Below are 22,868 nucleotides of genomic sequence, written 5' to 3'. Positions count from 1 at the left end.
AATTACTACTACTGATTATTGGTACCTTATGGCAGCTTGGGACGGCAAATGCTGTTTACGGCGACGACAATGATGATGAATATTATTAGTATTGTTATTACTGTGGTCGCATAATAGCAGCCATGGCTGTAACATGTTTCTTCTATTCGTTGATGCCGAGTCGCGGTAGTTAAGTGGGTCCCGCCAGGTCGAGCCTTTCGATGCTCCTGTATTAATACCCTATCGACATATCTGGCACTAATGAGCTGCTGTTGACTCTGCCGCGATTATCAACAAGCACAAACGAACCAATGGTCGGACGAAACTTAACTACGAGTATATCGTATAACCGTTAGCAACACGAAGATAGAGTGGCACGATAAGCAGATAAATTTTAAGTTCGCGGCGGGTGAAGAACGATGGTCGAATGCTATGATCGATGATCAATTAGCTAGGTACTAAAAGGTAGCTGGCGCACTTTTAGAGAATTGTAGAACTGGTGGCTCTGGAGGCAAGCGTTGTATCGGCTACGTTTGTTCAAGCGGATGTAGTTGCCGAATGGTGGGGCTGACCTTATCTGTCTTGATCCTATTTGAGGTCGACATCGATATCCACGCAACGAAAATTTATAGTCTCGAGGGAATTGTCAATCTCGAATGATGTAAAAACGCCTTCAGTTGCTTTCCGTTGTTGTTCACAGTTGTTTTTTATGTCTATTTCGTCAACCCCATATTTAAGAACCACCCCATCGAGATGAAAGCGCTGTTTACTGCAACTGAAAATCTTCTAACGTTAACAACAACTCCAGTTTCATAAATAGTAAACACAGGAATGACGTTTGAAGGGGAACTTCCGCAGATGATTACGCAGAACCAACAACTACTTTGTTTCACTGTACACAGGCTGTTTTAGGTCTAAAGCAAATACTCCCGATGCAAAATGTCCTATTAGGCTTTTTTGCTTAAAACAAGTCCACATCTTCACTAGCATTAATTCTAGTGCAGTTTCTAGCACCACCGGCGAATTGTAATTAGTGGTAACGTGGTGCTCCCGCTATAGCACCTAGCTATCTGGAGGTAAAAAAAAAACTTGCAAACCACAAGAGTTGATTCTCGTAAAGAATGTTTCATGGTACCAATCGGAACACCAAAGCCTCCTCTCCAACGGGGCGGAGGGCCCCGGGAAAGTGAGAGTGGTAAGGGCCGCGTAAACAACAGGCAGAGCAAGAAGAAGACGCACGCTGGTGTTAAGTAGGAGTCCTTTTTTTCATCCATCTAACGTTGTATAGTTATTTTGCCTCGGACTACCTTCAATTGATGAATAATTCGGTTCTGCGATCATTGAAACAAACGACGTACGTAAATTTGTGTCAGCTTGATTAAGAAACAGATGGAGAGAAGGTTTCCAAGTTGTTCGAAAACCTCTCTAAAGAGAGAGGAAGGGGGTTTGACAGTAATCGTTTGACATTAGTGCTCAAACGTTTAAAACCCAGGTGTTCTTAGCCTAAGGTCGCAGCATATATGCGCCAAATGTTAACCTGTCGATCGTATGAAATCAGCGAACGATATAAATCCACCTACACATACTTTTTCTCGAAACTATACTTTTTAAGCTTGCCAACCGGCTACGTTCTAGCTCTCACGCTCGCTCCTTTTACAAGTCTATTTGATGCTGCTCCTCCTATCGCTACTTTTTTTTTCTTTTCAGAGCTATAATCGCGAATAAAACTAATCCTCTTAATTTAAAATCCACCATTTCGTATGCAATTTGACGTTATAGTTGCTTTCCTAATGGTTTCCGCTTTTTAAAATTGGAAACGACAATGACGTAAAGCAATCATACCTCGCAGGGATGCTACACAACCACATTGAAAGTTCCGCTCTCTTTAATTAGGCCTCTATCAGTTTCGAGATGCTTGCGTATTTCCTATATATTATATTGCCCGGTTCGTATTTCAAGCTTTCGCTTATTAATTTAAAATAATACTAATCCAGTCATTCACCTTGAGTATTTTTCTAATTGTTTTATATATAATTAAGTCGGATAATTATAGCGCCTACGATTGCACTTACTAGTGCTTTGGTTCAATGCTTGCTTACTTACGCACGCCTGATTTGATTTATTTTCACACTAGTCTTTATTATTATTCTATTTTATTCAATTTTAAAATAGTCCTTCATTTGACCAGCGTCAAATATACCTACGTCATGTCGACATTGTGTTATTGAACGATTGTCCCCATTATCGGCTGGACGTCGATTTAACTGATATTTCACGATTGAACTAAAGCTGCAACCGTAATTTTCCAGTGACCGGATCATTTCTCCCACAACACTAGAGCATGTTTTTTAATTGCGTTTTTTTTTTCTGATTCTCTATTTTTTTTCCTATATACAAATAAATTTCTATAACAATGGCGAGCAATCGCTAGCTACTCAACATACACATATTATATAATAAGGATGCTATGTATGGTAATCATGAGCTGCTTCATATAATTAATGTATTTCGTGTAAATTTTTCGCAAAAATCGTCGATATCTTGATCATTGTTTGTTTATGGACTCTCTTTCAATATATGTAGCCTACGTCCAGTGCTGGCCAGTAGACTATGCATCATTAAATATGCGTTCAAGTACTTCTCCTTAACGAACAAAATGCTATAACAACTTATAGGCGGGTATACAATGTAGGAGGTTACTCAGGTTCATTTACATTGAGATTTGTTCACTGGGCCTTTGCCAAGAGTATTTCAACAGATTTGGTGCAGACTAGTGAAAATTATTTAAAAATATCCACGTCTTGCGCACACCTTTCGAAACCCCTCAACGAAGCAGCCTCCATAAATTTATATTGTAATTAACACGAAAATGAGCGTAATATATGTGTTGCGGGTAATTATAGAATATAAGATTCTACCAGCAGGGGTCTCATCAGCAGAGGAGTTGGAAAGGGGTTCGTTGTAGTCGGCTTTCGGTGACGATGTTGCCATGTGGTTGCAAATGTCACTTTTATTATCTGGTATCTTTCAGCATTGTAATAAACAACCAGTCCCTGACATGTCAACCCTCCCGAGTGCTATACAGTAATATTAAAACGATTTTGCAGGCGTGGCCTTTACAGACGGCGGAACGACGAGCTGCAGCGCTAGGGCTTTCCCGACGGGTCATTTATCTCATTTTGGAGAAAAGGTGTTGAAGGCGAACAGGAAACAACCGTCCCCTAAGAACAGGCGTCACTTATCGTATAGAACTTCTAAATCAAGATTAATTACAATTGTTGTTACCGTTTTACGAAATGTTGAAATCACATTGATTGTCCTGTTGACACGCAAATATGGCATTTCTATAGTCGATGTATTACGTACTGTTTGCGTGACAAAAATAGGATCACTTGTTTGATCTACTAGTTGAAGGTGCAGTTCTGCCTAATACTATTTATTACAAGTGGCTGTCAGCATTCGTAGTTGAATCTTGTCGATATAGCAGTAACGTATATTCCTTTATTGAACGTATTAGAACAGGATTAGGAGGTTTGGCCATTTCCCAATACCTACGCCATGGAAATAAGATCATATCATATCATGTTAACGAAAACAATGTAGGTCATATCGATGGAACAACCATGCTATCCAATGAGATTGTTCGTATGTTACAGTCGATTGGGGTACTGTGTAACTAAGGCAACGTTCGTCTAGCGCAACGAAACCACCTCGTTTCGTCAAAAAAAAATTCGGGCTAACAGGGCGAAACAAAGGGCTCATTGGCGCCTAGATCAATATGCAGGTGTTAATATCTACACTATTTGCACTGCTAAATATTGCACTAAAATACATATCTTGGTCGAAATGCATCATCGCCTGTCATTTGATAGACGTTTTTTGTAGAACTTAATAGCGTCCTTACTCAGATCGTCACGTATAAAACGAAACCGGTGTTTTGAATATGTCAGTATATAAACGACTTCCAAATGGCCTATTATTATCATTTCTATTATATATATTTCTAAAGATTGCTTGTTAATCGGTTACCGTTTACTGTTATAAATACTATGTACAAGGTAGACGATCTAAATCCTGAGTTTTCTTACGAGTTATTTTTAAGACTGTACTTAAAAAAAAAAAACAGCACCTTCAGCTGTTTTTTTCTGCATCTTCTCGAAGTGTCGCTTCTAATGATCGTTTCTCTTTATTACAACCGTCGTTTAAGGTGATTAGATCTTCAATCGAGGGCCTCAACAAGTCACTGGTCACTCTCAAAATGTTTCACCTGTCATTAGCAAATAACTTTTCTATTGGAAGCGTATGTTACGCAATGTGTTTACGTGTAAGCTCATTTAAGAGCAACTTAAACATGCCGCGAACAAAACATGAATTCTAGCGGAATCAAACTTTGAATTACATAAGAGTCACAAACCACACAAAGGCTCAAAACGGTCAATAAGTACAGAAGGTGCAAAAGGGCTGAGTAAATCTCAAGAGGACTGACCGTTGGAACTTACCTACACGACTCAATCGACGACTAATAATTTGCTTTAAAACAGCCGTTGATTTCTCAATTAAATATCCGGGTGTATTAAAAATGTCTTTCTGTGCCATTTTTTTCTAATTTTTCAGATCTGATTTTTATTAGAAATCGTTTGCTTTGCCCCCGGGAAATGTTCTCCGAATTTCCCAAAACCGACGTAAAAATTAATAGCGACGTAGATTTAGGCCCCAAAGGGAAGCTGTTAATGTTGATAGGGTTTGTTCGTCGCAAATACATTAGATAATAGCTGATTTTTGTTTAAATTCCGAAAAAGATACACTATTTCCCGCCATGGTAAGTTTACGGTTTTTCCTCTAGAGGGAGCTGAGGGGGAACGGAACACTTGTCTGCTACGAGAAACAGGCTTCCAGTTTGTCCGAAGTTGAATGCCTTACCCTATATACGTTATTATATGGAGACGAATACAATAGAATTTAGTAACAATACAACCCTAAATTAGAGAACTCTTGCAACGGCATAGATAACCACAGATACTCGTGGCTTCTGTGGTGCTTCAACAAGCAACAATGAGTCTCTCACAATGTCGAGACGCTGTCTGGTATGTAATATCTGTATATTTCTGAAGAGAGGCGGATTGCACCGCATCAAAACAGTCGTCACCAGATGCTCAAACCTCAAATAACAGTAACTGTAATTTAATTGGCCGCGGACAGTCGAAAGACCTTCCGTTATACCTGTCCAACGCAAGCACAATGTTGGTTATACTAAAAGACCCCTTCTTCATCGGTGACTCATTCAAGATGATTTCAACGCCTCAGATAAACAAAGCTGAGATCTCTGATGGCGATTTTGCGCACAAACATCTCATTGTCGGTAGCAAAATTTAGTAGGCAACAATTAAAGATAACGACAGTAAAGCGCCAGCCACTATTGAAGGAAGCTTAAATACCCATACGAAAATCGTACGCGTGAAAAAATCCATTGTTATGTAATTGGCAAAATCAAAGTATGGCCTTCGATAACATTCCGTTTCCAGAAGGTTGGTATAAAGCATTAAAAAGTATTAAACTTGGCAGTTAGTGATCCGACGCTTTCTTAAGAGCCGCTGAAAGCCTTATGCTAATTGGTTACCCATTTTAATATAGCACAGTATTCATAAAGAATCAGTACCGAATATTTACATAAAACTGGAGCAAAAAACACCACATCCTATGAGAAAAAATAATCTTTGTTTTCAGACCTTCCTAGGAAACTCTTTCTAAGTCAAACAAACTCGCGTACCGGGATTTCTAGTGGAATCGATAAATAGATAAACTGTGGCAGGTAATGACCTAGACAAATATATGAAGCTAGAAATTGAGATAGTACAGCACCTGTGTTCAGCTTTAGGGTGGCCACTGAAGCAAAGCAGAAGTAAATTGGTTATGCAGAAGAGTCTTCGAAACGACGCAGCGTCTCGTAATTCACCGTTCTACCTGACCCGGTTCGACAAAAAAGCAAAACATTTTTGAACGGCTTGTCTTTATTGAGGTAGTTAGACTGCCAGAAAAGATTCTGGCAGACGTCATTTTCAATATCGTTAATTGAAACGAGTAACGACGCAAAACCAGGAATAGAATAACATGTTGATTTAATATCGAGTACCTGTTACTGCAGGCGGAAGACGCTGGTTAATGCTGGTCCCACATTAGCGTGGCCAACCTCTAGAGGTGAAGTCTGATGTTTGCAAATGAGATTTACACACCAAGAATGCTAGCGTGGAGCTCAAATAGGTACGGGAATTCCCACAACTCAGTCTACAGTCGTGATTCCAGATAGACACGCATGGAAAAATTTCAGTTAACTTGGTGGACAAAGCGTTCGGAATCGGAACCGGATGAAAATTCCTGATCGAGTCAAATTAAATTTTACTATATCGTTCCAACTAAATAATGACCCTATCGTGAAGCCAATAAAGAAATCAACCAACTGCTAAAGTAAGCTAGAGACGGTCAATGAGTATTTCTCGTTCTGTCTCTGTGGCACACTCGTGCCGCCGTTGGTGTTCCACGCAAGGAACATTGACTTCGTTCCGTCGCATATTGCGCTTCACGAACTTTACATTCGTAACTGATTCGCTAACGATATGATTACCTTCCCAAAATAATAAGTGATCTCTGTGATTCGTTGCGGTCCGACGAGGTGGTCAACGAGGGTTTATGATGCCTAGTGTTGTGATTCTAAATCACTACCAAGCACAAGACGAAAACCCCCATAAGAAAACCAAAACTAGTGATGGAAAACACCATAAGAAAGTCAACGATCGTGTCGAAAGAACAAAATCCCTTTTGGCACAAAAAGGACGTCGCCGAAACAAAAGGCCAGTCAGTCCAGCTGCGTATTGACGGTGTTTTTTTCATCATGGATGGATGTTTGAAAGAACGATACCGTGGACGACAGCAAATAGCTTTCTTTTGATCAGCGGCAAAAAATGCCGGGTAAAGGCAGGCTTCGACATCGTGTTGAGCTGAACAACGCTCTATCGAATGCTGCGATCTTGGTTTTATTAAGAAGATTGCTGTGAGGCGGAATTAACTAAATCTAAGATTTAAGCTGCTTCAAACTGCCCTTTGTAAGCTCGCTTGATGTGATCTTCGATCATCATTATGATATGTAGGAACTTTAAATTAATAAGTAAACTAGGCGAAAGACCCGCATGCACGGGCCAATTTGTCATACAGAGTGGGTTCCAATTTTCTATATTATAAGCCTGATGCAGATAGCAGAATTCATAGGACGGTGTCGTCAAGTTCAAACCTTTTGAACTGAGCGTATAACAGTCGATGAAGTTGCCGGCATTAAAATAACAAAAGCCTTTCAGTGCTTGAATTTTTAATTTTTTTAGATTCCCAAAATCTATGTAATAGAGTTATACTATTATTTGTAAAAAATATTACAATTCCTTTCCTCCGTACTAAGTAATAATAAATTCTATTATAGATAGAAACCAACCTGACTTACGTCGGTCTGAACTCAAATCATGTAATGATTTAACAGATAAGCAATCTGCCTTAAATAAATTCTACTTTATTTAGGTACATTAATTCAACCTCGAGGTCGCAAACTATTTTATCAATACGGCTATCTAGAATGTGACTTCGATCAGTAATCAGCATTTGAATGGTCTCCTAAGTAAAACGAACATAAAGCGTTTCTTGTGTTGCGGATGTATCAAAACCATGAATTAAATTAAAATGTAGGCTTTTACGTATCGAATCACATTTGTTACAACCTATTTGTGTCCTGAACGAATGCTTGTGATTCCACGCATGATCTAGCAAGCAAAAAAAGGCAAAGGATTTCTTCTATATGATGCCGTTCTTACCACTAAATATACGCTCGATATTTTTAGAACTCACCAACAAGCAGAAGAAATTTGTATTGACAGTTCATGGGAAGCGAACCCCATGAGCCCATCTCACCCTCATAAGTAGCCAACATTCTTCACTGGCACGCTTGGTGCACACTTTGTGATTGTTTTATCGTTATAAGAGCACCATTTATTTCCAATAAATTAAATTTAAAACCAACGAGGTATTCCATGTTCGGTTATTTTCACTCTCTTCGACGACGTAATTATTCACTGTTAAACTGATCCACCAGGTTGTCGGCCCAGTGCTTGCACCCACATAACATTCACCAAAGCTATTTCCACGCTGGTGATTAGAACGCGACCACTTAAGCACATCAACTACACAGAATTCCCTATAGCCCTGCATAATTTGTTTCGTGCCTCATTCGATATGCTTCTGACGAAGTTCTGACGGGTTACTCTGTCCCATCCATTTTCCTCCCTAAATTACAGACTGCTACGCTCACTACATGCTGCACCCTCGTGCGCGTGCGTACGCCAGTATTTGGAAACAATACCAAATATCGTGCTTCATTCAATGCTGTATAACCAATCACCCAGTTCGTCATTCTTTACGGAGTGCATCCTTCGTTGGCCCCACTTGGAAAACAACTAACCCGCGCGCCTTCACTTTTTACGACTACGGGAAACAATCACCACAGCACTGAATTTAGGGAGCGCTTGCAAGCAGCGAGTCTCGTCGATCGTCTTCTGAGGGTTTGCACGCACCCATTATCTAGGTCAATCGGCGCCCGGGTCGCTCATAGCCATCCTCCGTATGCCAGTTAGCCAATGCTGTGCGTTTCAGCAGCGGCATCAGTATCAACAACAGCCACAGTGGTCATAATTGCCGCGTAACAGGCGAGCAAACCTCAGCTCAGTTCCGACATCTACGTGGGCACCACGGGCGCTGCGGGCATTACCTCACTTAGCCAGTCTCCGTCATCAGATCAGCCCAGGTCTCTTGACTGTGCTTGCAGCCGTACCACAGTCAACCAACCATATCGGGGAACCAACTCCGAAGGCTGACCCGCCGACAAAATAGCTTACACAAGCTTTCAGGTTCGCTCGCACTATATACCCCTGTCTCTAAGCATGTATTGCTGTTGCCATTACCGTCCGTCTTTCGTACTGTTTTCTACTGGGCATTTTCTTTCTCAGCTCCTCGTCAACCAAAGCTGTACGCTCTTTCAACGCGGATAGAACTGTTGTTGGCTAGTTGTTCTCTCGAGACCCAGAGCTCCTCTGACTGAGGCGAGAAGGACCGACAGGTGAATCTCTGAGTCGATGGCCGTTTTATTACTATTGCTGCTGGTGATCGTCGTGACGGTCAGGGTAGCAGTGGCGGTACCCGCCGCCATAGAGTGGCTGTAACGAACGCCATAGGTTTGTTCCCTGTAGGTACAGTGTCTCTTGTTCTCCATTGGGTCAATGATTCCGCTTGAGCGGTTACGGTGCGACATCAAGATACAAACTGTTGTCATTGTCAGTGTGGCCTTCGGCGTCTTACATTAACTCCTTGTTTTCTCTAATCAACTTCTACTAATTGCCTGTTCTGTACGACAACAACGATCATATTTTTGTTGTGTTTCTTGCATGTTCTTTGGTCAATGCGTATCAGTGTCTCAGTGTCACTGGCGTCCTACCAATACGTCGCTACTAAATGAACCCAAAGAGCTCTTGGCCTGTGCAGCCCATCTATCTTATACTGGAAAAACATGCGTGCAGTTACACAGTAACCAGGACATCTGCTTTCAATATCCTGCTCTCTAAACGAATCTCTTCTGTCTAAACGAATGACGAGCGGCTTACTTGAGACACGAGCCAAGGCGTAGGGGTGGAGAAACCTGTTGTTTCTGTTATCGTACACCACAGTACCATAAGCCTTTTGTTGCTGTTGTTGTTATTATTGTTATCATGTTCGTATCTAGAGACGGTTAAGAGTTATCGTAGATTAGCTGCTATAGGTAAACCAAATAACTAAAAGCGTCAATGGTGTCTGATATCCTATCGAGGCGAGCATACGAATCAGTTGAAATTTTTCTTATCGCTCTTTCTCCGTTCCAGGCATTCGAAGCTACTGCGTACACGAAAATGGTTAACCTGAATCTCTGCTTGATCAGATTTTTTTGCTCATTGCGCGCACACCTAGGCCATCAATAAACACCAACATCATACGTGGCTTAACCACACATTTTAACTCTGATTAGTTTCGAACGGATCGAAGGTTTCACTACTCTAGGTTTCAGGCGTTTTCATTCGAGTTTGCCTGAAAATATCCTGTTTTGTGAAACATCGCTGAATTTCTACTACTACTATGTTCGAATCGAAAATGTAGGCTTTCGTTCCGTTTTTCTTTTTCAGTCTATTTGAAAGTTGTTAACAGACATAGCTGTAGTGATAAAGTGGCAGGCTATTCAGAGGCTTTCTGAAGGCTTGTCTGAGTCAATTCAGCTATTACTGTGTCATTTTTTATATCTGCTAGCAGAACAAATAGTCTTTCTTAATCTGGTGAGCTTTCGCACGTTTTACGTGATTGATTGTATAGCCCCTTGGGGCAGTTTATTGTATTTTGCATAAACCAAACTTGAAACAACATCGAGCTTGTTCTAGTGTCACAAAACAGGAAGTAGTTCGACAATTTTTCTGCCCAATAACTAAAGAAAAAGCTCAGCCCGAAGCATCTACGCTTTATATCCCCAATTGAAATGCGTTGGATTCAGCGACGTTCGCAAAGGAGAACATCCGTTACAATGCGCTTGAAATGATAGAAGCCTTATGATATAATTCCATATATTTAGAATCGTATTCGAAAATAGGATTAGCTTCGATCAGAAAGACTAAACATATCTTCTCAAATTAGCAGGTTAGTAACAAATAACAACCTGCCCCAACTGTGATTAGTAAAAACCGAAGCCAATACCTCACTGGTACCGCATGAAATTACAAAAGCTTCAAAATAGTGAAGAGTTTGATAGTCCACACACAGAACAACAAGCGCTTGAAAAAGTAAAAAAAAAATAGTGCCATGTTTAAAATAGAATGATCCACTTAGCTTCTGCCAGCCCTCGAAGAATGCACAATTCTGCAGCTAAAGCATGGCATTAAGAATATCGGAGTGCAATTGTGTGTAGCTCATAAGAGACCAAATAAAAACAGCGTAAGCGCCTTCGAATGAGCACCTGGGTCGCTCACAGGCACCAGATTCGAAAAGGTCTGTAGTTAGGCGTTAGGGAATAATCCTAAGTTGGGGTCAATATGACGCAGTGCGCCGCACCGAAATTCAGTCAGCATCGAAGCACCGAAAGTGCTGCCAGCGTTTTGTCAACAACTTGAGAAAACTAATAACACGGCCGGCTACGGTAATTCGCCATATTAGCGGTCGTCAGAAAGTTTGATACCCTACGAGAACACTAGCGCGACTAAAAGTAAGAGCAGATGCGTCGGACCTCACAGGTAATGATGAAAATGAAAGAAAATGCGTGATTTGTGTCGAAATGCGACTAAATGCGCCCCCAGCTCAGAATATCAGAACGACTGAAAAATTACTACTATGGAAAAGAACCAAAATGCGTACTGGTTATACGTTTAATTGTTAACAATTTAAGCATAGCTTCCGGCTATTATGTGCCCTGATATCCAACACTGAGTGACCAGAATTCGAGCTAGCGAACAATTTAAGTACGATAACCGACTGATTATTTTTTTGTATGACATCTCTACGTACGGTCAATGGAACAGTCGTAGCTAAATGGTAGAATCAATATATTGGTCGATGGGTAAGTAGCTTTAGCATGCTTTCAAGGTAGGCCGTATTTCAGTTTCCTCTTAATGTTAAACACATATTCACATTAATTCGATTCTCGCACAGCGACGAAGTGGGACAATTGCTTATCTTTTTTTATCAATCCTCTTCCAAATATGTGTAAAATAACAAGGGGATTGAGTACATATGATGCGTCTATACTTCAATATTTTGTGACGGTACGTACGGCCACTATGTACTGCATAGTTCCACAACGTATAATCTCTAGTGGACAAGGGCAGAAACCGAAATATGTGTATGTCTAGGACGTCCAATGACACTGGGTGCCATATCTATTTACGTTCTAGTCTAGGGCAGCTTATCAAGCGCTAGGTTGGAGTAGAGGAAGCGGGCCTTACTCCGACGTGACTAGCGACATAATTCATCAAATATTTTCAACTATATGAATCGGTTGATTGATCTGGATCATACCTAATACGTTACCTGGAATCGAAATAGTATAGATTGTTACATAGAACGACCGCCATTTTCATGTGAAACCAGCCAACGCGCAGACAATGAACAAGCCAACTGCAAACCTTGATCAAGGTCAGTAAGTCCGTAAAATTCGTATGTTTTCATTGTTTGTAGCTTTGACACCGAACTCCATAAGAACTTCCTTCTTGTTCTGCACGATGTCTTGTTTCTTTCAGCAGCCCGCACGTACAACGCAAACTTATCGAAAGTTCACCTTCTTTTTCTCACGAATCATTTGACAATTTGCGTCTAAAATGCAGTGCTGTAATGATGCGACTCGTTGTGCGTCAAGAAGTTAAATGAAACGAAAATTCAAAAATACTACGAAAATCGTCTCGACCAATTTTTCTCTGCGGGCAAACAATGCTACGAGTCAGTTACGCACCAAGCAAAAAGACTGATTTGCTATTGTGGCCACATCTCGCAACTCAATTGATGGAGAAACGCAATTTTTTAGTTCACAAACCACTGACGATGCGGGCGCTGAAGTAGTGTCGTCCGGTAGCTCTTTTTCCTTTCGTAAGTAGCCGGCAATTGGCCCGTTTGATATAGACGCTTGTAAATTGGCGCTGCCCAGACGTCATCTATGGCAGATTGAACGGGATTTGTCACCATCATCGCTGGTTTTACGCACATATGAGAATCGCCTCCTTTCAACTTCCAGCTGCAGAGCACAAATGCCGTCACGAAACAAGCGTCATTTTCGCACTCTACGTTTGTTCTTTCTGATCCAGCTGTCTGCTTAGCAGCACCGATGAGTAACTAAAAAGAAGTCAGTGGCCGTCTTTTGACTCATCAAACAATTTCATCATTTGCAGGATCGGCGCTATAGGGGATCCTCTTTTTACGAGTTCCATGAAAATCAGCGGCTGTTTCCAGATTTCAAGCAGCGTTTATCGACGCGCACGTATGCAACGATGCCGATGAACACCCGCACAGGCAATAACGAGTAAATAGTATGGAAGAGGGTGGGTCTCTGCGCTTGCTATATGAAACCCAAATACGCATAATTATCAACAGATAATTTTAGTAATAGTAATCAGATATGCGTAGAAACTACCGTGGGCTTTGTTTGGCTGGACGCAAATAGACGATCAGTGCATGAGACAATTGTTACGATGCAGGCCGATGCAATATACACTGTAAACGTTTTGGCCAATTCATTAGTTAGGGATTCATAGGCGTAAGGAGTGAACAGACAGAACCCTGAAAAACTAGGCTTGCCGATAGTTGACATTTCTAACAATCGAAGACGGAATAGCGAGAGAGAACTCTGCAGGGCTTTTTTTGGTAATCATCAATTGCTAAAGTGGTCTTCTCGAGGCAGCGCGTGCTTAAAAGGATACAAATTCACGCAGTATCGTACGTTTCGATTTTCAAATCACAGCTCTGATGCTGCATAGTTCATTTTTTAGCCAGTTATAGTGAAGTTTGTGCTTAAAGCATTGAAATTTCGTTAGACCAACTCCTAGCAATTATATGTACGTCACAGGTGAATTAGATGGGTCGAGAGACGACGACAACAACAAGCAACAAGCATTGGATGCATACTTACCGAAATTTCGAGCCATGTTTATCTTGTTGAGGCTGTCGTGACCTCTAGATGTAAAGAGCTACACTATCACAGACGATGGTGTCACAGCATCTGAAAGATTATAAACGGTAATTTCAAACAAAGCCTTGTGCAAGATTTACTCTAAGGTGTAAAAATAACAATCAGTTACCGCTACCATTTTTTGCGTTTCACGTTTTGTGAAAATAGATTTTTTACAGAAGCCATTTAAATAGTCAGCACACCACTATTGGTTATGACCTCTATTACGTATGGTTTTACTATTCTAATTTTAATCAACCCAAGCAAGCAGTGTTTCGTTTGTTCATGCGTCCCAAAATGGGGTAATCTAAACAATTTTTAAGATTAACCTTTATTGCCCTGTCCCATTGCTTCCGTTCCATGTAGGATACGTATCACGTTCAACAGTAACTGATCGTTTCAGATTAAATGGGTAAATGAGAAAATCTTCTGGACAAAATTTCAGCGAGTATAGGCTATTCTTTTCCGACCCAACGAAAAAAAAAGTTGGTTCTGTTCGCGCTTTGCACAAACTGGATGAGCGTATTTAACGCCGAGGCCAGTCTTCCTATCAACGATACGCGAACCTGGATGAAGCTCACAGTTGCAGATTCGGAAAGTAGGAATACACGTATCAACAAACTTCTGTAAATCTACGCCAAGAGAAAAATCTGCACTAGACTATGTTCTAGGCCGCGATTGTGGGCGACCTGCGCTAGGGCCAACTTATAACAGTGATGCGAAAAATGTGTGGAGCCTCGCTCATGCGGTCAGTGCCGATTCGCAATTATTAGTAGTTCACCAGAAAACACTTCCTGAGAGAATTTTATTAAGTTGAACTTCTATATGGAGAAGGTAGTTCGTTAATACGACTGAATGTACAGCCCAAACATTACTGGATCCGTGCTAGTAACCACGCTTTTATAGATATATCTGCAAGATTCATCCGGTAAGGGCTATGAATGTTCTGAATTTTACGGTCGATATTGACGCCGCCTGCGGATATGACTTTTAGCTAAACTTAATATTTTACTACTAATAACCTTGAGCAAATGGCCTGAATTAAATTGAAGCACATACACTCTATCCTGATTGAATAGTGTTTATTTGTACAACCTGGTTTGCACGAAGAGTACCGCAAATATAGGTATTAATTTCGCAACCTCAACCTTCAAAAAAATTCATTCATTAAGCGATTCAGATGAGACGAAACGATTAAAAGCCTTTTTTCAGGCCCATTTACATCCTGTATGTAATACGGAAAGGGAGTATCTTTCCTCTGCTTTTTTTTTTTTTTTTTTTTCGTATTTCAGACTTGCTCGCTTAATACCTTCACACGAGTTTAACGATTTATTTTTACTTTAATCAGTGCTACTATGGAAATTATTATTATTATTATTACCGTATTGCCAAAAACAAAATTTCTGTTTAGCATCGACCGTACATAATGCGCGTTACATCGAGAATCGCTCCGTCAACGGCTTAGTAGAAAGCGTGTTACACGATACATTATATGCGTATGGAACTGTTTACATATTTTCCAAAAAGTTGGAAGTTACAAGCGGCACGCTAGTTGAAGCGGAATAATTGTTTCACTAGTACTATACAACTTCTCGCTGTACGCATGTTCAAGTATGGCTTAGGATCTAGCCTTAGATCCTAGTGGTTTACGCGTAAACTGTCATCAGTTGTCTGGGGTAACGTATCTGTGGTTGTTACCAGCAAACTGTCGATACCAAAACAACTGAGGCGGCCATTTTGTAATGACAGATTTCCAGCTAACGAATAGCAATGCTTTCAACATCAGTTCAGTACGAGAACTCGCTTCTATAATAATGTAGAGCTATCGCCAAATAACAACGGGCCAAATATCCAGGTGTTAAATAGCTGTTCGATCGATGAAGAAAAATACTACGAAAATTAATATGCTATATTAGAATAGTTATTTTCAAATTAATGAATATCAATATACTGTGCTCGACGCACTGGCAGCCTATAGTGACACATACCGTTTGCGAGCGAGTGATGAGTCATCGTAGGACTCCCTGACTGAGCACTGCTAATCTAGGCTCTTTTCCTTTTATTTTCGTCGTTGCTAAACTAAAAATAGCCAAGCGGAAGACAACAGATAACTCGCTAGCAGAGCTCCGTTTTAGATTGCTGTTAACATAAGCAAATGTTTAAAGCGTAACCACCTTCGACGCCAGCAAAAAGCAAGCTTACGTGTGGACCAGTGACAGAGCTTTGCTGAGGACTTTCCACACATCTGTGTGAAGATCGAAAAAACCGGAGCAGAGTACGCGGAACACTTTCTTTTAACGCATCCACAGTTTGAACAAGCCAAATCACATGTCGCATAACTCTGAAGAGCTCGAAGACCATCATCTAACAACTTCAACGTAATATTCCGGCCAAAGAAATGAAAGCAAATAATCACTTACTAGGTAACTTTTCAGCCGAGTTCATAAGGTGAATATCAGGCGGAGTTTCTTCGCGACGGCACATAGCACTGATAACTCCATATAATAGCGGGCACGGAATTGTGGGGGGAGGGGTGGATTGGTGGCAGCCGTCTACTGATTTCACGTATAAGAATGTAGCTATGTGTGTTTACACAAAAGAGGAGGGAGAAAGAGGTAAGTTGGGGAGGGGGTAGAGAAAGGGTGTTCCTGGTGATATTCTTTGCCGCTCGAGTCGCCGGCTGTGTCCATCTTTTCAGATGGAGTGCAGTGCGTTTGAAGTCTACTTTTCCGTTCAAACTAATATTGTAAACATCGATAACGGCTCTTCATTGTCCAAGAGAGCCATATTGATTGCTTTTACAACGACGTTTTTCACGCCTAGTCGAGAATCTACGGAATAGCAAATTATAGTTTCTTATTTGTGCAACGAAAGACGCCTTCAGGTTACATAGTTGACTAGATCAAGGGCGATAAAAAGCGAACAACAAGCTTTACTTGCCTTTGAGGTGTAAATATGAAGATTTCTATCTTTTATTTTATGCCTAGGTTTCGATAGGTCATGCGCCTGCATGTGAGCTTAGTCATGTTGATAAACAGTTACATTAATTAAGCGTTAACAAGCTGCGTTTGCTCATGCGACCCTCACCTAAATACTCGAGTGGATCTTGGTATACTACATCTGAGATAGTCCTCAGTAAACTCCTGAACGACTAGCGTTTCCAAGGAGCTTGATGGTAGAAATGAGCTAGACCAGTGCTGCAACGTTGCCACATAGGAACAATGACCATCGACGAACACAATATAGGCTGAGGCAACATTAGGCTGGCTACTTGCACTTCTCACCGGTGAATAATTATCCTACGCAACGTACGTTTCCTATCACGACTATCTTCAGATAGCACACAAACTAGAAACGATACGGTTCGGACTGGTATTTCCCGCGCGACTGCTTAGACTTCCGTCTCTTTCCCTTTTGTTTGTCGAACAGAATAAACAGCTGAGCGCCGTGTGCGCGCTATCACTTGCTCTCATAAAACACGACAATAACAGACAAATACAGAGTATTCCGGCCAAACTGAAATAAAAACAAGCAGCCACTTACAAGTACTCTCAATGCAAGTACAAGTTTTTGATTCGCGTAACTGCTTACGCGAGCAGGGTTGCGCACTAAAGCACCGACGCCTTATACAATGAATGTACTAATGATCACACTGGATCTATCCCAAACCGTTTCGAATTTAAACATTCGCAGGGTTCTTCCTATTTGGTCCAGGTGAAAATAGAAGAAGTACAAGACATTAAATGTTCCGGGTGTCGACGCATCCCCAGGGACACGGTAAGTGGCTGTGAATGATCGGCCATCTGATCTTCTTTCAGATTAAAAAGGGAGCGATCTGCTCTGTGATGGGCGTTTGTTGTTCGGCTTCGACTAGCCTGTGACCCCTGTATATTGCAGGCTACCTCGGAACACTCAATCCTGATCCAACGGAGCAAAAGTCAGCGCTACTGTCTTCCAGCCACTGGTGCCGCCTCAAGCTGCTATTAGTCGATGGGCTGTGCTAATTATCAGCGAACGGACTGATACCTGGACGGTCAAACAAACTAAGAGAGCTAGCAACACTCACAACCACTTTCAAATCGATAGCGGATTTCCGCTTGGAGCGCCGCCAGCCGATGTCGACTCCACCGGATTAGAGCTCCGATATTGTTGTTACGGGCGTTGTGTCGCGGCTGGGGAAAGGGCAAGCGAACACTAGTCGTAGAAATAACAACTATTTCGCTGACTACAAAGAGACGACGAACATATCCGATGCAAACAAAAAGCGACCTTCCGTATTCCTTTGCTACTGGAAAGAGTGTGGCTCGACGGAGAACGGCTTGCATCTGGAAAGAGAATATTCGTTGGTGTCTGCTCATAAATTCAGAAAGGGTGGACATGGGCTTGGTAATCGCTATTATGGGCCTAAAGTACATCGGTCGGTGTGATGGTACGCGCGACTCGCCAACTTTCGTTTTTCAGCGGAGGAAGAGCAAGGGTGGTCATTGTGCTAGTAGAAGAAGATCGTACATCGAAAAGCCTCCATTGCCAGCGAATCAGAACCAGATCAGTAGCAAAACCACTAGAATAATGAATATCGAGGTAGTCTGGACGGGCAAACCTTCAGTCAAAGGGACACACTAAACGACCTATCTGAATATAGGAAGTCATTTTAAAACAAATATGTAAAGAGTTTCGATGGTTTGCTTTTGAGGGGAGAAAGGCAGGCCCCCGAGAATGTGCCATAGAACACCGGCTTGTGGTTGTCTTTTTGGCTTTAGCGGCTGAATTTAGCGTCGTGGACCCCTGCTGATCTACTGAAGTCTTGCAAAGGGCGAGGACCAATTTCTGAGCGGAAGGGCGGAGGTAAAATTCGCATACAGGCGAGCTTGGATGACGGCAGGTAGAAATTGTACGTTGAACTCCAGCAACTTGTAGAATACCCTATTCTATTTTTCTAACACAAGTGCGAGATACAAAGGTGTTTCTTAAGTAGTTAATATCTATCTTGAATAGGACTATTTATATTATTTTTTTTAATAAATATTGAAGAAGGCTTATATGAGGCTGAATGAAATAAGGTTGATTTCGTTCTGTGAAATTTTATCAGCCATCTACTCGTTTCAGCAGAAGATATTCTTAAAATAAGCTTGGCATTAATTAGTTCATTTGATCACAAAAAAGCAAGCCCACCCGCATCTGTCAAACTACAAGATAGTATCGGAAATAAAGCTTGCTAAAAGCTTTACTACGTGATCCAGTTCTATTAGTGATGCAACTGAAATCTTTCCGATAGATGTAATTCAAATTTGCGCGCCGGTTTTGTGCCGTTCGCAGGTCCGCAAGTTAATTTGTAAACAAACGCTGATGCCGCTTGTGGTGCATACTGTACGTGTGGAAGAAGTGAGCCCCCGTGCGTTGCTAGCTAGGGTTAATTGAATTTTGTGGTTCTGTCTTTTCGCTTACGGTTGATTCAGCTGTTCAACTCGTGAACAACGAAGAGCTGTGTTATTTGTCGCGAGACGCTACAGAAACCAAGCACACACATTAAACCGAGTTTAGTGACTGCATTCCAAGGCGCCAACTGGCCGGCAAATCGCGCCCATGCGATTGGCCATAGGCTCGCGTATGGAGCCATTGTAGAGCGACAACAATTGTTTCGAAAAGAGTTTTGTTTGTCTGATGAGTTGTGCGACAAAAACAAATAAAAAATTCGCTCATATTTTGCGCAGTGGTATACATATAGGGGGCCTCTTAGGGAGCAGATAAAGGAAGGCAGAGAAAGTTGTTACCTGTTAAAATCTAGCGGAAAGACAGCGCACGGAGACAAATAACATGTCATCAGATAATTCGCGGGCCCGTCCCAATTATACACTCAAATTCACATTAGCAGGCCATACAAAAGCCGTCAGCTCTGTTAAATTCTCGCCCGATGGCGAATGGCTAGCTTCAAGCAGTGCTGACAAACTGATCAAGATCTGGGGTGCCCGCGATGGAAAATTCGAAAAGACGATCTCCGGGCACAAACTGGGCATTTCTGATGTGGCTTGGTCGAATGATTCCCGCCTGTTGGTGTCAGCCAGTGACGACAAGACACTCAAGATCTGGGAGCATACATCGGGTAAGTGTTTAAAAACGCTAAAAGGCCATAGCAACTATGTATTCTGTTGCAACTTTAACCCTCAGAGCAATTTGATTGTGTCCGGCTCGTTTGACGAATCTGTCCGAATCTGGGACGTAAAGACTGGTAAATGCTTGAAGCCGCTTCCGGCCCATAGTGACCCTGTATCAGCTGTACACTTTAATCGTGACGGAAGTCTAATTGTGTCTTCCTCGTACGATGGTCTATGCCGTATCTGGGATACAGCGTCAGGTCAGTGTCTAAAGACGTTGATTGACGATGACAATCCGCCAGTTTCATTTGTCAAGTTTTCCCCGAACGGAAAGTATATACTGGCCGCCACCCTCGATAACACCTTGAAGCTTTGGGATTACTCGAAGGGCAAATGTCTTAAAACATATACGGGACACAAAAACGAGAAGTATTGTATCTTCGCGAACTTCTCTGTTACTGGCGGAAAATGGATCGTATCCGGCAGTGAAGACAATATGGTCTACGTGTGGAACCTACAGACAAAAGAAATCGTCCAAAAGCTACAAGGTCATACAGATGTTGTTTTATGTACGGCTTGTCACCCGACGGAGAACCTCATCGCATCGGCAGCACTTGAAGGCGATAAAACCATCAAACTCTGGAGGAGTGATACTTAAATTATGATGGCATATTAAATTGAATTTCCGCCGGCTTCAATGCATTATGAAATTTGACAAAAGGAAAAGCCATGCAGTACCTTGCATCGGCTGCACCGGGAAAACAAATAGTGTACAAGGGATATCGGCACTAGAGAAGTTTAGCAGCTCAAAATTACACATGTACACTGTAGTTCCTGCTGCCTTCACCATCTAAAAAATAAATTACATTGGCAATACAATTACATTATTTATGTCATTTAACATGGCAAAACATTGAAGACATTAACTATTTTTGTATCCATAAATTGAATCAATTTAATAGTCAATGTTTTTGCCATGTCGCGGAAAGTAGCATCAAAGAAAGGTTGCGAGATCTTGTTGAAAAAATTGTAAAAACGTGGAGATTGATCACCGGTGTTAAATAAATTGAATTAATGCAACTGGAAGAATACGGTAATCACCCGTCTCGCCAGTCTGCTCCGTATGTCGCATTGTCAAAATAACCCTAAGGTATATTACACTTGAATGTACGATTTAGAGATACCGAACGTGTACATATAAAAAAACCTTGTTGTACTCTCACATCATATATATATATATATATATATATATATATCTATCTATGTATATATATATATAGTCAGTCAAATGTATGAATTACAATCGACATTGTGCTGTCACGAAAAACACGAAATTTTCTTCAAGCTTGTATGTTGATCAAATACACAATAAAACAATGAAAAATACATTAGGTGATAATTTTCAATTATTATAATGATCTAAATATTTCCTCACATTGTGCTTATTTTGATTTGAGTGAGATAACATCTTCTTATAATAAATTCACTCACATTTTGCTATATTGATCTTTTTACTCTTGATGATTGTTCTCATTTATTGCTCCGGCTCACATCCGTGAGTGATTGCAAAGCGTAAGTAAATTTAATTTGAACCAACTGGTTAGGCATCACTATACATTAATTAAAAGGAGACGAACTGTTAATCCTTGTCGTTAAATATAATACAGATCATTTCTCGTTTAATAAGTAAAATATAAATTCTTTAGAAATGCATAAACAAGAAAATGTTCTTCATTTTTTGTTGCATAGTAGTCTAATTTTAGTTAATCCAAAAAGGAACAGGCTTTTCTGTTCTCACAGTAGTTGCTATAAAGTTAGCTTAATTTAAAGACATTGTTTCGCTTTTACAAGAAACGGTCGCAAGAGCCGTCTGCTTATCAGGCTAGCTACCTGACCTTTGGACAATCTTTTGTAGAAGATTAAATCACTTAGCAGTAAGATTAGTAATGGCCCTAAAAATAGATATTTTGGTAGTTTAGGATTAGCTGGTAATTGTTTAAGTATAAATAAAACAAATTGCTAGAATTATTCAGTTAGAATTTTTTAGAATTAGAATAAGTAGAGCATAAAAAGGACACAGTTATACTTTTAAAGTTTGCAATCTTTGACACTACACTAGGATAGCCATTAGTATGTCAGGCAGGGCGAGACCACTTTTATATTAGAGCTAACATTGTTGCATATCTCCCATGCTTCAATTAGATACATACGATCGACAAAATCTTAGTTTTAACGAAAATCTAATGAAAAGCAAATCACAAAGTCACCAAGCTTCGAAAAACATAAAAACAGTAAGAATACGCTAAAAACTTGGATTTAACAAAACGGTTCGTGTACCCTCATATTCTAAAGAAAGTTTGTTGTAAGCATAATTTTTTGGCGAAATTGAAGTCCTCATTATTGGTCCTCATTAATGGTTTTGTTGCCTTCGCGCCTGCGCACAATCTACGCCGAAGACGTAACGTAGTAAAGTCCTGTGTTGAAGCGAGTCGATGAAACACGATTATTTCAATTTTTCTACTTTTATGAAGACAGTTCCACCTAAACGTTTGCACTAATTTCTTTATTACGGGCAAATAAAAATATTCCATCGTTTAAAAAAATAGTAACGCATTTTAAGCACATATTTATATATAGAAGTAGCACCCAGCCACAGTTCGAATGTCGCAAGTAGAACTTCGATAAGATGCTTAAACACTGTATGACGCCTGTAAACACGGTTGTTCCCGATTACTGGAGTAATTTGTTTTGATATGGCGATAATAGAAATTAATATTATTTGGTGGTTTCGAAAGTAGTTGTCAGAAGTTTTTTTGACATCTTTCCGATGTGCCAGTTGCGGTTAGCCATCAGTACTATTCTATAACTTAGTATTCTATGTGTATTACTCATTACTGAGCGGTTAAACAATTTAGACCAAACTTGGCGTTTCTACGAAAAAAATTTTTTTTTCGTATACGCTTGTTGTCCAAGACAAAGAGGCTGATGGTTACTAAAGATAAAAACAAATGCAACCGTGATAATATACTTTGTAACCGACTTCC

General features: G+C 40.7%; 2 protein-coding genes across 9 annotated transcripts in view; one reads left to right on the top strand and one right to left on the bottom strand.

Moving 5' to 3' along the window:
- The window catches only part of LOC111249365 (N-chimaerin-like), a 41,798-nt gene extending 23,305 nt beyond the window's left edge, over window positions 1–18,493 (bottom strand). For 2 of the 8 annotated variants that reach the window (XM_086986116.1, XM_086986121.1), the window contains exons 1-3: window positions 15,721–16,082; window positions 13,694–13,783; window positions 12,106–13,123 (exon numbers count right to left, since the gene is read on the bottom strand). Coding sequence is in view for 4 of the 8 variants with exons in the window: in XM_022803145.2 (XP_022658880.1) it covers window positions 7,864–7,945 (82 nt within the window). In the remaining 4 variants the exon portion in view is untranslated. Of the gene's footprint in view, window positions 1–25; window positions 48–7,863; window positions 9,219–12,105; window positions 13,124–13,693; window positions 13,784–15,720; window positions 16,085–16,152; window positions 16,535–16,819 lie in introns of those variants that run through there. The other 6 variants (XM_022803155.2, XM_022803153.2, XM_086986114.1 and 3 more) reach the window with 6 other exon arrangements.
- Window positions 18,494–19,063: 570 nt separating this feature from the next.
- Window positions 19,064–21,343, top strand: wds (WD repeat-containing protein wds). The gene has a single exon (XM_022803157.2). It carries the CDS (start codon window positions 19,547–19,549, stop codon window positions 20,480–20,482), a length of 936 nt encoding a protein of 311 aa, XP_022658892.1. The 5' UTR covers window positions 19,064–19,546; the 3' UTR covers window positions 20,483–21,343.
- The last annotated feature ends 1,525 nt before the right edge of the window (window positions 21,344–22,868 follow it).

Source organism: Varroa destructor, unplaced genomic scaffold (assembly GCF_002443255.2).
Source record: "Varroa destructor unplaced genomic scaffold, Vdes_3.0 BEIS01000004.1, whole genome shotgun sequence".
Taxonomy (NCBI): domain Eukaryota; kingdom Metazoa; phylum Arthropoda; class Arachnida; order Mesostigmata; family Varroidae; genus Varroa; species Varroa destructor.
The sequence above is the reverse complement of the archived record's forward strand: the minus strand, read 5'-3'. Positions and strand labels throughout refer to the sequence as shown.

Coding starts and splice junctions, on each gene's coding strand:
- wds (XM_022803157.2), top strand. CDS start 19,547: ATGTCATCAGATAATTCGCGGGCCCGTCCCAATTATACACTCAAATTC.